At 33.6% G+C, this 15,848-nt stretch overlaps 2 protein-coding genes across 10 annotated transcripts in view; both read left to right on the top strand.

Annotated features, from left to right (window-relative positions):
- The first annotated feature begins 269 nt into the window (after positions 1–269).
- On the top strand, positions 270–2,427 carry LOC108721646 (ribosomal RNA small subunit methyltransferase NEP1). The gene is made up of 4 exons (XM_018446289.1): positions 270–480; positions 612–855; positions 1,982–2,190; positions 2,276–2,427. The coding sequence occupies exons 1-4, from the start codon at positions 340–342 to the stop codon at positions 2,387–2,389; spliced, it is 708 nt and encodes a 235-aa protein (XP_018301791.1). The 5' UTR covers positions 270–339; the 3' UTR covers positions 2,390–2,427.
- Positions 2,428–5,407: 2,980 nt separating this feature from the next.
- LOC108721675 (homeotic protein female sterile) overlaps positions 5,408–15,848 on the top strand; it is a 34,809-nt gene continuing 24,368 nt past the window's right edge. For 4 of the 9 annotated variants that reach the window (XM_018446348.1, XM_018446343.1, XM_018446342.1 and 1 more), the window contains exons 1-4: positions 5,408–5,929; positions 9,679–9,966; positions 10,434–10,482; positions 10,966–11,007. In XM_018446348.1, coding sequence (XP_018301850.1) covers positions 9,956–9,966; positions 10,434–10,482; positions 10,966–11,007 — 102 coding nt within the window. In that variant the 5' untranslated portion in view covers positions 5,408–5,929; positions 9,679–9,955. Of the gene's footprint in view, positions 5,930–7,690; positions 7,766–9,678; positions 9,967–10,433; positions 10,483–10,965; positions 11,008–15,848 lie in introns of those variants that run through there. The other 5 variants (XM_018446341.1, XM_018446345.1, XM_018446346.1 and 2 more) reach the window with 5 other exon arrangements.

Genomic DNA, 15,848 nt, shown 5'->3' with positions numbered 1-15,848 from the left:
ATAAAAATTTATTTATAAAGAAAAAATGCGACCAATCAGAACAAAGAATTTTACGAATTAACTAATCAAAGAATGCTTCGAAGCGTTTGTAGCGTCAAGTGGACTGCAGCCACAAATGCATAAATTCGAAATGGCCGCGTTTTGCTACAAAATGGATGCGAGTTTGCGGTACTTTATAGATCTAGTGACTTTAGGCGATTTTGACGGTAACAGGAAAAAGGCTGACATGGCCTCTCTCAGGTTTCTCTAATTTTCTCTGGTTGTGTTAAACCAAACAATCGCACGTGTGTTTGTTTCTTACGTGTCTAAATTGATTTTAATTAATTTTGACCGTGTAAAATGGGAAACAAAAGGAAGAAGTGTGATGAGGATGATTACGAATACGATCCAGCTCCTAAACATTTGCAAATAGGCCATATCAAGAATCAAGAAAAGCGTCTTATCGTTATACTAGAAAATTCTCAATTGGAATCTGTAAAAGTAAGTTTATATTTCCTTTTACATTTATCGAGGATTATAAATTCAACAATGCTTTTTATCATTATCAGTTATTTATTTATATTTATATAATTTTATTTTTTTGCATCAACAAGCTTAAAACATAATTGCAGGTTGGAAATAGCTTTGAACTGTTGAACTGCGATGATCACACTAACATTTTGAAAAAATATAAGCGTGATCCCGGCACATGTAGACCAGATATCACTCATCAGTGTCTGTTAATGTTAATGGACAGTCCGTTAAATCGAGCTGGATTGTTGCAAGTTTATATACATACGGAAAAAAATGTATTGATTGAAATTAATCCACAAACCAGAATACCAAGGACATTCAAACGCTTTGCTGGATTGATGGGTAAATGTGGATAATCATTTTAACTATATTGTGCACTTAATAGATAAATAAGCTTTAAATAACAATAATAAAGATTTATAGACTTGATTTTAGTCTATAAGATTATAAGTGAGGACCTTAATAAAAAGCTGACTTATAATCTTAAGACAGTGTCTTATGATTTAAGTCTTATGTCTTTAATAACGCACAAGAACTGTCTTATGACGTAGAGTTAGAAACTGAAGATCAATCAATCACAGTCTTCAATTTCCAATTTCTGATTTATGATTAATGGTTTATTGTAGAATGACCATTAAAGATGTATAAATATGGTGTATGAATATGCTTTAAAACATAAGTCATTCTTATGCATAAGTCCGGATCTACAATAGGTGTTTTAAGCCGTAAGAATTTGACCAAACAGTCAAATTCGAGGAGAATAATCGACTATGATTCATCGATTTCTTATGGCTTAAGGCTTAGAACTCTATTGTAAATCCGGGGTTACTAAAGATATAAGACTTAAGTCATAAGACACTGTCCTAAGATTATAAGTCAGTCTTTCTACCACAGTCCTTAGGACTGAGGTTTACATGAGACATTCTCAAATATAAGAATTATGTGTGTGATTGAATATCAGCCTTCACTGTTAAATTCATAATGTTAAATCATATCTAATTTGAGTTATTTTTAATCATTCTTGTAGGTCACTACTATTCCTATTCACTATGTTATTAATTTAATTAAAACAATAGAGTTACAATTTAACTCAAGAAATGTAATAAATTTGACTCAAATTTAGTTTATTATTTGCTATGCGCATATGTTAATAAATACCTATAAACTATTTATTTTGAAACTATGCAATTCGATTGCAAAAATGATTTAATAGATGTGATTTTTTTTTTATCATACGTTTTGAATTAAAATAATATTTCAACACACTTAGTAATTAAAGATAAAATGTTATTTAATGTAAAGAATTGGTTTAAATTCGATCCCATAATATATTTAACAATGTATATTTATGTACAGTATACATTCCATTATTTATATGTAACATAGTAAAGTTGTATAAACCTAAGTTACATAAACCTAGTTATTTCTGCTTAATAATATTATTAATGTATTAAGTGTTTTATTGCAGTACAATTATTACATAAATATGGTGTCAGAGCATCGGATGGTCCAATGAAGCTTCTTAAAGTAATCAAGAATCCTATTACAAATCATTTGCCAGTTGGTTGTCGAAAGATATTGATGTCATTCAATGCAAGTAAAGTACTAAATCCAAGAGAGCTTGTACCTACTGAAGATCCCATTGCTATTGTGGTTGGAGCTATGGCTCATGGTCAAGTAAGTTATTATTATTAAAACAATATATTATTACTATTATGTTAAAAACTGTATTACAAAATATTTCATATTCTTTTCTTCGTAGGTCAAAACAGATTATACAGAAGATACCTACTCAATTAGTAATTATCCTCTCTCAGGCGCCATTGCCTGTAGTAAATTATGTACAGCGTTTGAAGAAGTTTGGGGAATTGTTTAATAAAAAAACTATAATATTATATATTTATGTATTATATATATCGAATTTATATAAATTTCGAGAACTTGAAAGATCTTCTAAAAAGGACAATATATGTCAGTAGAATAATTTTCTTATCCTATTGTAATATATATGATATCTTTTTCTTTGATGTTCTTTCCGAATAAATCTTTAATATGTATGTACATGTATTTTCGATAACATGGGTATGATAAAATTGCTAAAGATGAAAAAAAAATGTGATAAACTTGTGTACATTGACACATGCATTGCGACAAATTCAAACATGTGTTTAATCAAACAAATTCATTATAATTTGAAACTTATATCAATTGTAAAATACACGAATAAAATAATATTATTAAGTATAGATATATTACTAACTTTTTTCGTGTTTATCAGAACTCAGAATAATCAATAATATTTGGAATTTATGTTAATTATAAATGCACACATGAATACAATATTATTTAAATATAGATCTATTATAATATAAACCATATTTTAATTGAATATTTAAGTAAAATGCAGTTTATATCATATAATAGATTTATTATTTTTCTCGTTGTCTTATAAGTGACATTTCAAATGTTATTCCGGGCTCTGAGAAATGAAAAAAAATTTATTACACATACATATATACAAATAAATTTTAATTTTTATTCACGATGTATCTTATCTTTACATAGTTGACGTAATTCTAGGTTACTTGAAATTCTCAAAATTTTTTTTTTTGCTTAAAATGAAGTAAATGTACATACATTCGGGTACAATCAACGCGAACACACGTTATGTAGTCATATATGATAAATACATCATGCTAAATGCTAGTATAACCAATTTTTGATAAAAAATTTATAACAATTACGAAAGAATAGATACAACGAAATTTTTATTACTTGAGACTACTTGTTTTTGGAATTCATTAGATTGAGAAAGCTGAGAAGACTAAATTCTAGGGTCTTTTAGGACAAAATTTTATATTTTAGAAAGTAGATAAGAGATAATCTGAACCATTAAAAATTATGGCAAAAGATGTCTTCAGGCATCTTGCTTTGTCTCCTTTTAAAACTGTATTTTTTTATTTTTGGTGTGATGTCATGGTGTCTATCTTCAGAAAAAAATTAGAAAAGGCATCATGTGCTTGTTGAAAAAAACGTAAATATTAATTTTTAAATATTTTGAGAATGATAAAGAGGGAAACTATACTAAAGATGCAACGAATAGTATATTCGGCATTTATTATAACCGGAATATTCGATAAAGTTATGTGTTGAATAACTGAATATTCGACAAATATTAGGCACTATTTTAACAAAAACAATGTGTGATATCCCAACCGCATCTTCGTGCACGTGTATATGTTGCGACAGGTTTGCCCGCTTGGTATATATATATATATATATAGATTTGTCGCGTCGCATGCTCCAAAATGCTCCTACTATAGCTCTTACTCACTCTAATGTGCTTGGTAGAGTGAGTAGGAGCATGTTGGAGCATGTTGAACTTGCGACGCGAACAAACCTTATATGACTCATATCGCGCGATGTAAAATATCTTTTTCTAAAAAGTTATTATTTTCATTACTTTTATGGAGAGTGCGTACTGTGGCTTCTAAAATAAGAAATCCCTTGGTGAAAATCTTTCTCGGAATTTTTCATATAAATTTTTCAGATTTTCAGAAATTCTGATTAATTTTATAACTTTTTAGAAAATTTTTCAGATTTGTAAAATTAAAAATTGTAACATTTTTCAGAAATGCTGAGAAAGTCTATTCTAGAATTCTTCATATATGTAAATTCTGAAATACACTAAGATTTCTCATTCTATAATTTCTAATAAAATCCTTATGAAATCTAAAAAAATTTAAAGTATTTTTTCAGAAATGATAGAATAAGAAATCTAAGAATATTTCAGAATTTACATATATGAAAAATTCTAAGGAAAGACAGTAGAAATTAATCTCTGCATTTCTGAGTGTTCCAATTCGTATACAAATTCTGAGAAAATTTTTCACGATCATCTAATTAAACATATTTTATCATGTGCGGAATATCAAAGAATAGTAGAATTTTACGATTAAAACTATTCGGTATTCGATCGAATAGTGAACTAATACTCGGTGTCCGGCCGAATAGTAAAAATGTTGAATAAACAGAATACTAAATAGTTACTTAAAATATTCGTTGCAACTTTAATTCATACTCGAATATAATTTTTGGAAATTTTTTTCATATCGCATATCTCGCTCTATTGATGTAAGATGCAAATTTTGATGCAATTCATTCAATTGCATCATGCACTACGTCAACCACGTGCGGACACGTGTTTGTGTTTATTTATGGCTCCGTGACGTGACTCCATCTGCGTTTACGAATTACATTTATTATAAAATTATATTTATATATATATATATCAATTTTTCAAAAATTTCTACCGCAAGCTTTTGTCACATATATATATATTTTTTTTAATGCACAAAATATGTGCATCGTAAAAATCTATTGGGAAAAAAATCAGGAATATAATGCTACTAAAATACATTATAGATCCGTTCCTGGAAATCGTTCGTATACCTAACGACTGATGCAAGTTCGAATTTAGATAAGATTAATTTACAATAAACGTACTTTAAGGCGTCTTCTTTATCGAAAGACTATTTATCTCTCTACATATTTGCTACATATTTTATATTTCTAAATATTTGTCTACGCGTCTCTCGATGGAAACTTTCGGCGGTCTATAGATAATCTTCTCAAGAATTTCTTTTATTGTATGCGCATAGATACCTGCGTCTTTGTGCAAACGAGAAAATCTTGATATAGTATAAAAAACGACCATGAATACCACCGTGGAAAATTTGACAAATTTCGAAATTCTTGGGTCCGTCACGTAAGCAAACAAAACCCGTTTACCGTTACTTTTGTACTGGTCAGGTATCAGTACGTTCTATCGCAAACGCAATGACTCATCAATATCGGTCCCCCGGACGATTGGTCCGCGTCAGAGAGACGCCGAGAGCGCGAGCCAATCGTCGGTCAGAACGCGGAGTTAAATGGCGACCGGAAAGAGAGAAACGCGCAGAGTCCAACGCACCATCGCGTGTACCTATCGCCGTACGTACGTATCTCCTTTTTTTTTTTCCTTCTTTTCCCCCTGACTTTCGTATATCATTACGTCATCGGAGCGGAGAGGCGGGTTTGTCAATGTCAAGAATATCGGACGAGAATCTGGCGCGTCGCGTCGAAACTGTCGAAGTTGCCTAGTCGAATCCGAGCTGCGAACGACCGATGACGTCTCGGCGTTTCGCGTCGTGGTTCCACGCAGTGGTTTGACGCAGTGAGAGTTGATTCAGCGTAGTGCGAGGTAGTGGTTGAGTTTCCGAGTGACACACGTGCGTCCACATATACATATGTACACACAAAGACATTGATACGAAGGACTCGCCATATTGCGCCGCCGGAGTGACGCCGCCGCGCCGCGTCGAACGCACGTGGTCGGCCGTCCACCAGGAGCCTCCTGTAAAACTGATGAAAAACGGTAGTTGCTCGAAAATTATCATATTTTTCGTGAGCATGCTACCGACGGAACGTAGCCACTACGACCCGATCCTTGATTTGACCCTCGTAGTGGCGTGTCACGAGTCCACGATTCTGCCCGACGCGATGCGGCGAAGGCCGCGGCGTCGTTGCGTTAAAACGTTCGACGGCCGGCAGCCAAGGCGATAGCGGGGAGCTATCCGGACGAGCCGCGTCGCGATATTATTCGCGCGATCAACGCGTCTCGCGCGTCTCCCCGCGCTCGTTCGGCGGGTCTTCGAGTCTCGAGGCCGCGGCGGACGAGGGGGGAGTCGGGGAGATCGATCGTTTCCATGTATCGCCATGTTGGATAAGAGCGTTAACGGAATCCGATAACTACGTCCGTGACGGGACGCAACGTCACGGCGAAACGCTACGTAAAACCGCGCGGAAAAGTCTTGGCCACGTGCTGCTCGGCTCTCTCCGTATCGTTGCGCCTTTGGACCGGCCGTTGAGACGCGGTCGGTACCTTCGTGAGTCGGTAATTATGGATTTTGCGTCTCGCACTTTCCCATGATGCGTCGCGTGGCAACAGCAGAATCGTTGGAATCGGACCGTTCCTCGGCACGACGATAAAGTCTACGTAAAGTTTCGCTTCGGCAAACCGATTGCCGCGCGCGATGCGACGAGTCTCGCCGACGATCACGAACTCTTATTATTAATAATATTATTGATGATATACAATAAATTGTCTCGTTTCCATCGAGAAGTGCATTATGGGTGGAAAAACTGGAACACTGGAAATTAATCATTAATTTTTGGTTTGGTTAATAAAGCTGTACACATATATACGCAAATAAAGATTGTAAGCGCAAATATATATATATTTCTGTTATCTGTAACTCTAAGTAATAAATGTGGCCTAAAATTAAATTCAGGTCAATGCCTGACTTTCCACCCTGTACGCTCAAACGACAGGGTATCCCTTCACGTTATCCATGCATTTTTAGAGGCTTCTCACATGCCTGAGCGTTGTAGCGTCCGCTACTTAGCAGTGCGTCGGAGGCGTCGAATTAGGAAGGAAAGGGGAAAACGCCTCTTTGGAAAGCCCCCGTTATTGGTCCGATCGTCGTCGATCGTCCAATGGGATCGATATCGGCGATAGATCCGTATTGTCCGAAATGAAGAAAGCGGAGCCCGTTAGGCGTCGCTGGTGGTATTCGTAATTGGCGCGCTTGCGTTGCGTTAGAGGTACACGTCGCTAGTCTCGCCGTGCGAGGCGAAGGAGACGGTAGAAGACGGGTCGTTAGTGGGGAACGTTGGAACGGGACCATTTCGGTACGTCGCGGAAGAATGCGTAGCCATTGTTGGTGCTGCGATCGTTAGTTTCTAGATCCGAGATCGCCATGGGCACGGAAAGGGACTCGATTACGCGGAGCTCGAGGATAACGTCGACGGGGCACGAGACGGAGCATTGATACGTGTACCGAGTCGCGCTGGGAGACGGACGCGTGTAAGCCTGGGAGTGAGCTTGGTCGGAGTGTCGGACCGCGTCTCCGCGTTCCCATCTCGTCCCGTCCCGTCCCGTCTCGTCCCTTCCCGTCTCGTTGCGTACGCGAACCGAGCGCTCGCGCTCGCGCTCGCACGAGTGAGAGTGAGTGCGGTGATATACGGTGGGGCCACTAACTCGCTTACGGCTTACGGCGGCCATAACACCGACCGACCAACCAAACTAAACCGAGCGAGGGGAGAAAGCGTAGTGCGAGTTGTCAGGGGGCCGTTAGTGCTAGTGTGTTCTTTGCGACTCGAGTTGCCGTGACCGTGTGTGTGGAAAAACGGACTTCCGCCTTGAGATCAGGTAAGCGATCCCGCGCGCGACGCCGGGAACTTGGCCGAGCTCGGCGCTCGGCGTTCGCCGCCCGTTTTTACGATCGTCGGTCGTAGGTGTAAAGCGCGTGTGGCGTGTGGCGCGTTAGAGCCGCGGCGGTGCTGCATGAGCGCTCAGCGCGGCACGCCGCACCGCGGTGTGCGACGTGCGACGTAGCGGCGGGCCCTTGGGAGCCTTTCTTTCCTCAACGGCCATACCGCCATGTTGAGATCCTACGCCGAATACGAGTGTCCGGTAAGGCGGTCTCTGCCCGGGTTACCGCGCGCGCCGCGGTCATCCCCGTCCCGGTTCTTAGGTTCTTGCCCGTCGTCAAATTCTCACGGCGTCATCTCTCTCTCTTTCTCCCTCCTTCCCTTTCTCTCTCTCTCTCTCTCTCTCTCTCTCTCTCTCTCTCTTTCTCTCTCTCTCTCTTTCTCCCCGTGGCGCCAGTCGCCTCGTTCGTTCGACAGCGCTGGTCGGACGGACGGTGGATCGTCCGCGCGACGGTTCACTCATGTTTGTTGTGCGTCGGCTGGGCGCGGATCCGCTATTCTTCTCCTCGCCTTTCTCTCCGGCTCCTCCACTTGATAACTCTCGGTTGCTGTTGCTGTTGTCATAGTCATCAAAATCGTCGTCGTCGTCGTCCGTTGTCGTCGTCATCGTCGTCGTCGTTGTCGTTCTCTTCGCCGCCACGCTTATTTCTCTTTCGCGTGGATTTCGCCTTTCTCCACTCCTATCTCGGATGACTTTTTCGAGCACCTGTTCGCGTCGAGCGCGCGATCTCTTATCTATCTGCCCCTGATACCTGGCACGTCATAGCATAAAGTGTTCCTCTTTTTCGATCGCATTCACAGAAATTCGTCCATCGTTGGCCAAGATTTAACGGTCATCGTGTAGACGCGATGTGTGATCTTCCCCCGCGCGCATTGTCAATTTTGCATTTTAACAGCCTCCTCGCTTTCTATACCAGTGTAACACTTATTTGTGCTACTTTAGTCAAACTTTCCATTTTGGCTCGCTTCGATGAAGAACTCTGAAATACGCCGAATTTTGCATCCAATTCCAGATTCAAGTGAATTTTTTTTTATGTTTGGAAATGTAGAATTTCAGTGTTGTTCGAATGTGTGACAATTCCATTGGATTATTTCCTCATGAAACCCCAGTTGCATCTCTTTTGTACAAAAATCATGTCGCTGAAAATCTCGTCTCTTGTATAATTTTATTCGTAATTGTTATAGTTAATCATTTCTTTTGCATAGAATTAAGTTAGGCATTAGACTGGTGTAGATTAATGTCTTCTAGTTTATACATGTTTATAGAAATATCCCTTTTTTACAACAATGTATATATATTGTTAAGATAAAATGAAATTTTAATAAGGCTGTCTTACCTTTAAAATTATTGGGGTAAATATATTATTAAAATGTTAATTACATCTTTTGAAAAAAAATTGGCATGGAGCCATTCTTTCTTTTTTTAAAAAATAATAATTACATAAATAATGCGAACAGATTAAGTATTTCATTGAATCAATATAATGTCATTGTATTGTAATATTTTACTTTACAATTTTTTTATTGCATCAATATAAGCATGTAAATTATTTTAGATTATTACATATTGTGTAACAGTAACTGTATTCTTTAACAAAATAATGTAATGTATAAGAAAAAAAAAAGAATAATTTATATATATATTTTTCTTAATAACCTCTGTTAATATATAGTAATACAGTAAGAAATAGATTTTGCTTTTCCAGCATGTACTACTAGATTCAGTTTTGCATGATATGTTAAATAATATATAAATTCCCTGAGAGTACATCTCAATGTAAAAATCATTCTACAGCGATGAAACAATTTTGGGGTTGTTACAATATGGGGTCCTATTGTTATGTTATCCAGATGTTGCTAATGTCGCGAGTCTTGCCTGGAGGTACGGAGTCTCACAGCAGTACACAGGGCTGACATTCAAAGTACTACCACTCGGTAGGCTTATGTAGTGTTATGCCTCCTCGGCACCAATACTCCTGGTTGCAGCGCAATCGTCTTGGCAAGCAATTAACGAGCTGCCATGCTCAATTCAGAATATATACTTGCCATCTCAATTGTTGATGAAGCCTCATAGCGTCGAGCATCAACGTAAGGCAGTTACCTGCTGCGTAGCATTTATGTATCATATATGTCGGAAAGGTAGGTGAAGCTCATTATCGTGAAGTGGATGAGCCATATATTATAAACGATTACTCGAAAAAAAAAAAGAGACGTTATGAACCGTACTTATTGCCTTATAATTTAAACAATTACCTATCAAATATACCCTTTGTTACGTGATGAAAATTGTTAGATTATGTGTCGACTATAAATAATCGAAAAAATTGTCTTGAGAAAAATTCGTTAAATCCCAACTTGCTAATGAAACAAGTATAAAAACGTAAATGGAGTTTAAAAAATAATATATTCTTTTTGTTAAACATTAATGTAATTTATTAGATAGGATTGATAATAGCTCTTACTCTCTTTCTTACAAAGTTGTTACTATACTTTACAAAATATTTTAGCATAAGCCGCGTAATTAACTAATATAACAAATTTTTGTTTCACATTATTTTTTCTATTTTATAAATGAAACTTATTATGCTTTGTTCTTTCTGTTGCAGAAACGAAGTCAAGATGCAGCAGGTGGACACCATCTCGCAGAACAATTCTGTGAGTAATATTATGTTTTACATATTTTGTTACAGTGTAGAATGCAGCTGGCTTTATAATTCTCTTTGCAATACTTAAAAGCTGCATAAAATCCTGTAATATATCCATACTATCTACCAATTTCCCAGTTTCAAAGCATTACGTATTACGCAACATTGGTATTCACAGCATAATATGTGAATTTATATAAACATAGATTGCTTCCACTTGAAATAATTGGGAGGAGTTATAAAATATATATAAATTACATGTTTAACATTTTGGTCCAAGTAACATTTTGTAAATTATTACCTTGCTATATATGTCTGTATAATATATTTTATATTATTTTTTATCAACTTTTCTGTGTTTGTATACATGTGTTTTGATAACTCTTAATATTGTTTGCATTTTTTTATACCTTGCGTAATAGTTGTTATAAATATTCTAACATATTAAAAAAGAGAGCCTTGTGTTTGACTGAATAGTATGTATGAATTACAGTTAGATGTGGAGGAGCGAGAAAGGCTGTGTAATATACCGAAGGTGAGAAACCTTGTTGAATATGGTTTCCATTAAGATATATTGTTGAAATATGAATTGGCAACTAATAAATTATGCTGTGTATAAATAATCTATATATAATTTTGCTTTAATCACTATAAGTAGTGGTAAATAATGTAGACGTAATTCTAGAAATAAATATTAAATGTACAAATAAATAATTTATAATATAAAAATATTTTAAAATAAATATTGTTATTGATATTATTGATATTATTATAGAGGCAAGATTCTTTTCGTTTTGCTCACTATATTATCTCGTATTCATATCAGTATTACAAACATTTCAGTATTTATGCCGTTTTATGTATAAATGTATAATATTGTGTTTCAATTATTGTACGAATTATTTCTGACAATTATTTCTTATTCAATGACAAAGATTTATTCTTACAATTTTGCATGAATCACACAAAAATGCCATTATATTTCATTTCTAAATTCTCACTGTTAAATGTTATAGTCTTTAGTAACGGTTTTTTTATGCAGAATTCCAAATCGCTTGCCTGTGGTTATGGAAATTAAATATTTAGCAGCCTAATTCGCCCACACACACATACACACGCGCGCACACACACACACATACACATACACACACATTGCATGAATGAGGTCATTAACTCAAATGTGTTTCATTAAGAGTTTATGTTTATATATTGAAAAATTTATTTTTATTTATTTTTGTTTATTTATAGAAAAATTTTCTAATATCATTTGTTATCTCGTATTATAGATTCTACTATATATATTTAGAAATTAATATTACAAATGCGATACATACACAAGCAGCGTTCTCAGATGGAGGGACAGGTCCTACGCATGCGCAATAACGTGTAAAATAGCAGACGCTTAAGCTCCTCTTTCCATTGCACATTCCACTCATTTTCCGTCTTCATTTCTCTCCAAAAATCAAGGTCGAGTAATGTAATTAAAATGGATAGATCTTTCTGTTTAACCATATACATAATTTTATTTTATTTTATTTTTTTTTTTAATATTTGAGAGCCAATGTCTAATAAGTATTTTGTTCATTGTACTGGATTATCTTCTATATTTATTTTATTTTTAAAATTCAAGATGAACAGTTATTAAAATGTTTTTAACTGTATTTAACTGTATACCGTTGTTACTAAATGTAATATATGGGTTGTATTCGAAAATTTCACTCGGATGTACTCGTGTATCATTTTTTTTTTATTTAACATTCGGCGGACAACAAGAATAAAATGATACATGGCTGCACCTAGGTGAAATTTCTGAACGCGCAGCTATAGTAAAATTAATACTAAAACTATATACGTATGAAACAGTTTTGTGAATAATATATTTTTATTTAACAGCACATTAATGTAGTTCATTTGATTTGATATTTTTTATTAATTTTTATTGTTATAATACTTCAATATAAAAAATAACAAAAATTTCAGTTTTTTTATATATGTATTTTAAATGTTTTATAAAAGACGATTTATATGCTAACAATAATTCACATTGCGATGCATAGATTCAAAAAACTATTTACTGAACAACTAATCTCTGTCGTAATAAATCTTTCACAATAAATTGTCCTGATTACTCTTAAAAATTTATATTCCAATTTTTTCAAAGTTGCATTAAAAATTTCTCTAAATTTACCTGGAATTTTGAATAAAAATATCTGGAGAAAACCAGGAATTTTCAGGGAATTTTTTGTCCAAGCCAAGGTTTGATACTCTGAATAAATAAAAATACGTTATTTGTATAATTTATTTATATGTATATAGTTTTAATCTCAATTTTCATTTAGAAAGTAAATATTAATATATTTTCAATCTCAAATTTTTTGAGAGAGAATGTATGAACAATACATCCTTAAAATATTCTTTCCGAAATGTTTTTGGATGTCTCGTAACAAGTTCTCTGTCCATTGCATTGACATTGTCCTTTCGTTTTTCACATTCATTTCATTTTCTAAGCTGAAGATGACTGCTGTTAAAATGTCTGAACTTTTGTATCTCGTACCATTGTTGTCAAAGTTGAAATATGATGTGATTTGCATGAAGAGCATTAAAGCTTTTTTTTCCTAGTATTCAAATTTCGGTATCCAATAAATTCTTTTATCCTTTGCACTTTTCCTTCATTTTTTTATGTCCATTTCTCTTTTAAGATCAGGTAGTAAGAACGGATTAGAAGGGACAGACCTTCAAGTTTAACCATTATTATTGTACTATTGTCGAAGATTTTTCTTCTTTTCTCTTCTTCTCTCTTCTCCAAGGAATTTGTTTTCAGGATCCACAAGAAAAGACTGCTTTCTTTTTTTTTTATTCTCGGAAAACAGAATTCATTGATTGACCATCTATTGAGAATGCGTTTCAAAAATTGCAGTTTTAGGGTATATATTTCAAAACATTCTCTCCAAGAGAAGTTCTACTTGAAATATATAGTACACGTGCCATATACTATACTATACTATATAGAGTAAAATCTGTCTCGGAGAGGACGTTTTGGAATGTAGCCTTAGTCATTTCGACGTTGATAATCATTAATCACGTATCGTTTGTTAAAATAATTGTTCTGTCTCGTTTTATTGTAATAAAAGTAATTATTATAGTAGTTCAAGACATAACAAAATGGAAGAAAATACAGTAATTGAAATTTTTATTACAAAATTGCTATTTTTTTATTTACAAGACTTAAAAATTACGAAAATTGTAGAAAATCTAACCTCGTTGTATTCGGTTTAGACGCTTACGCGACACGCGCTCTAAGCACTTGTAATTGTTATCTATCTTTATTAAATGTATCAATAAAACAGGGATAGAAGCGCTGAAAATGTTGAGTTCAAATGCGGCCCTATTCTAATTTGACCAGTGTTGTAGCAGACACGTGGTTTTATAAAATTAATTTTTTTTAGAGCAATTCTTTAAGAATTAGGTAATATGAGATTGGAAATAATGTAGTCTATCTTATTAGTGATCTTTTTCATGTGTATCTAATTACACATGTATCTCCAATACACATTCAAAACCATGATCTCTACTACCTATGAATGTTATATATTTAAAATATCGCAATTATAAATGTAAAATACTTGATATTAACCTGATTTATGAGAGAGAGAGAGAGAGAAATGTATATAATTAATAATTTCAAGTTTAATATTAAACATATGATTAGGATTGTGTAGTTATTAACTTATTATTTTTTTATGATTTCTTTTGTGACTATAGTTTTTATTTTATTTATGTGTATATAATTTTTATAAATTAACAAACTTAAACTAAATAATTTTTATAACTATATATGTATAAATAATGTATGAATATAAAACCATATAAATAAATATATAAATTATAACATGTTCACACATTAAATATTTATTCGTTTGTTTAATTATTTATATCATAAATACAGTTCTAATGTTTTATATTAGAACATAATTACTTATTATAGATTATCACAAATTGAGGGTATAATTTGCTAAATATGCCGAAGTTATGTGATTATTAATTTTTAAAGTATGATGTATACTCGAAATTGTACTAATATATTGTACGAAATTGTATTAATAATGCATGCGTATTATCAAAATTTATACTAATAGTAAAAATATTGTGTATATTGTAAATTATATTTTGTTATTTTATGTATTATATTTTACCCGTACAATTATTAATAATTTATACAAATACGATGCGTAACGAATTTACGATACTTCAAGAAATAATGCTTAAGATTATATTTTCAAGTAAAAGAATTCTTAAAAGTAAGATTCTTGATATTCATATAATTATAATAATTTGAAATTTAAAGAAAAACTTATTGAAGCATGTGTAAGAGATTTCGTTTTTTGATCTTTCATGAAATAATTCTCTCTCAAAAATAAAATTTAGAATTTAAAAGATTTTCGAAGATTTCGATTTCTGCATTTTGTTACGAGTATGTGAATTGATTGTATGTATAGCTCTTATAGATGTAACTTATAGATGAAACTTATTAATCTTGTTCTAATTGTTTATAGTTTGTACAATTACATTCAAAATTTGATGTAATAATACTTTTGTGTTTATATATGTTCCCTTGAATATTTTTCATGTATCTCTAAAAGTAAATATCTACTAAAAAAGGAACCTCTCGAGGTGTCAAATTCTGATTTTAATGAAACTTTGTGAACTTGTAGCTTACATAAAGAGATGAATTTAGAAAACATCAGTTGCGGTTATCAATTGTGATTTCATCTCTTTAAACCGTTTTTTAGCCGCACATTTAGATACATTTTTGAAAGTTTCAATAATTCCATAAATATTTTCAGAATCGATCTCATATTTATATCTTTATTTCCAATATCGTTGATATAGGAAAAGTTTCCTATATCAACAAGATTTTTGTCTCGTATAATAGTGAAATGCGTGAATCACGCTGAATAAACAATATTATCTGGATGGACAATACACCAAGCGTTCAATTTTTCCTAGAATTACAGAGGACTAAAACTGTACAAATTTCAAAGAAATTTTTCTCTTAAAAAATTTTGAAGATGTTAAATATTATATGTATATAATAAAATATAAAAATATTCTCACATTAAAATATTCTATATTAAAAATATTCTCACATACATACGGGGTGTCTGTAAAGTTTGTCTATCCCTTACATTTCAGAAACGGTTTGAAAAATTATGAAAAATGGCGAAATACGTGTTTGATCATGAAGGATTGTACTGATTGATTGTACCGCGTAACCCTTCGAAATGATCGAAGGCGTGTTTCGTGATTTTTCATAATTTTAAACAATTTCTGAAATGTAGGAGATATGGACAGATATTACAGACATTCTATATTTAA

This window comes from Mycetomoellerius zeteki, unplaced genomic scaffold, assembly GCF_001594055.1.
Source record: "Mycetomoellerius zeteki isolate Tzet28-1 unplaced genomic scaffold, Tzet1.0 scaffold179, whole genome shotgun sequence".
NCBI lineage: Eukaryota > Metazoa > Arthropoda > Insecta > Hymenoptera > Formicidae > Mycetomoellerius > Mycetomoellerius zeteki.
The sequence above is the reverse complement of the archived record's forward strand: the minus strand, read 5'-3'. Positions and strand labels throughout refer to the sequence as shown.

What these genes read in the sequence shown, in the direction of transcription:
- LOC108721646 (XM_018446289.1), top strand. Translation starts at nt 340, where the DNA reads ATGGGAAACAAAAGGAAGAAGTGTGATGAGGATGATTACGAATACGAT. An exon ending in CTCAATTGGAATCTGTAAAA is followed by an intron (nt 481 to 611) that starts GTAAGTTTATAT and finishes ACATAATTGCAG; the next exon opens with GTTGGAAATAGCTTTGAACT. An exon ending in ACGCTTTGCTGGATTGATGG is followed by an intron (nt 856 to 1,981) that starts GTAAATGTGGAT and finishes GTTTTATTGCAG; the next exon opens with TACAATTATTACATAAATAT.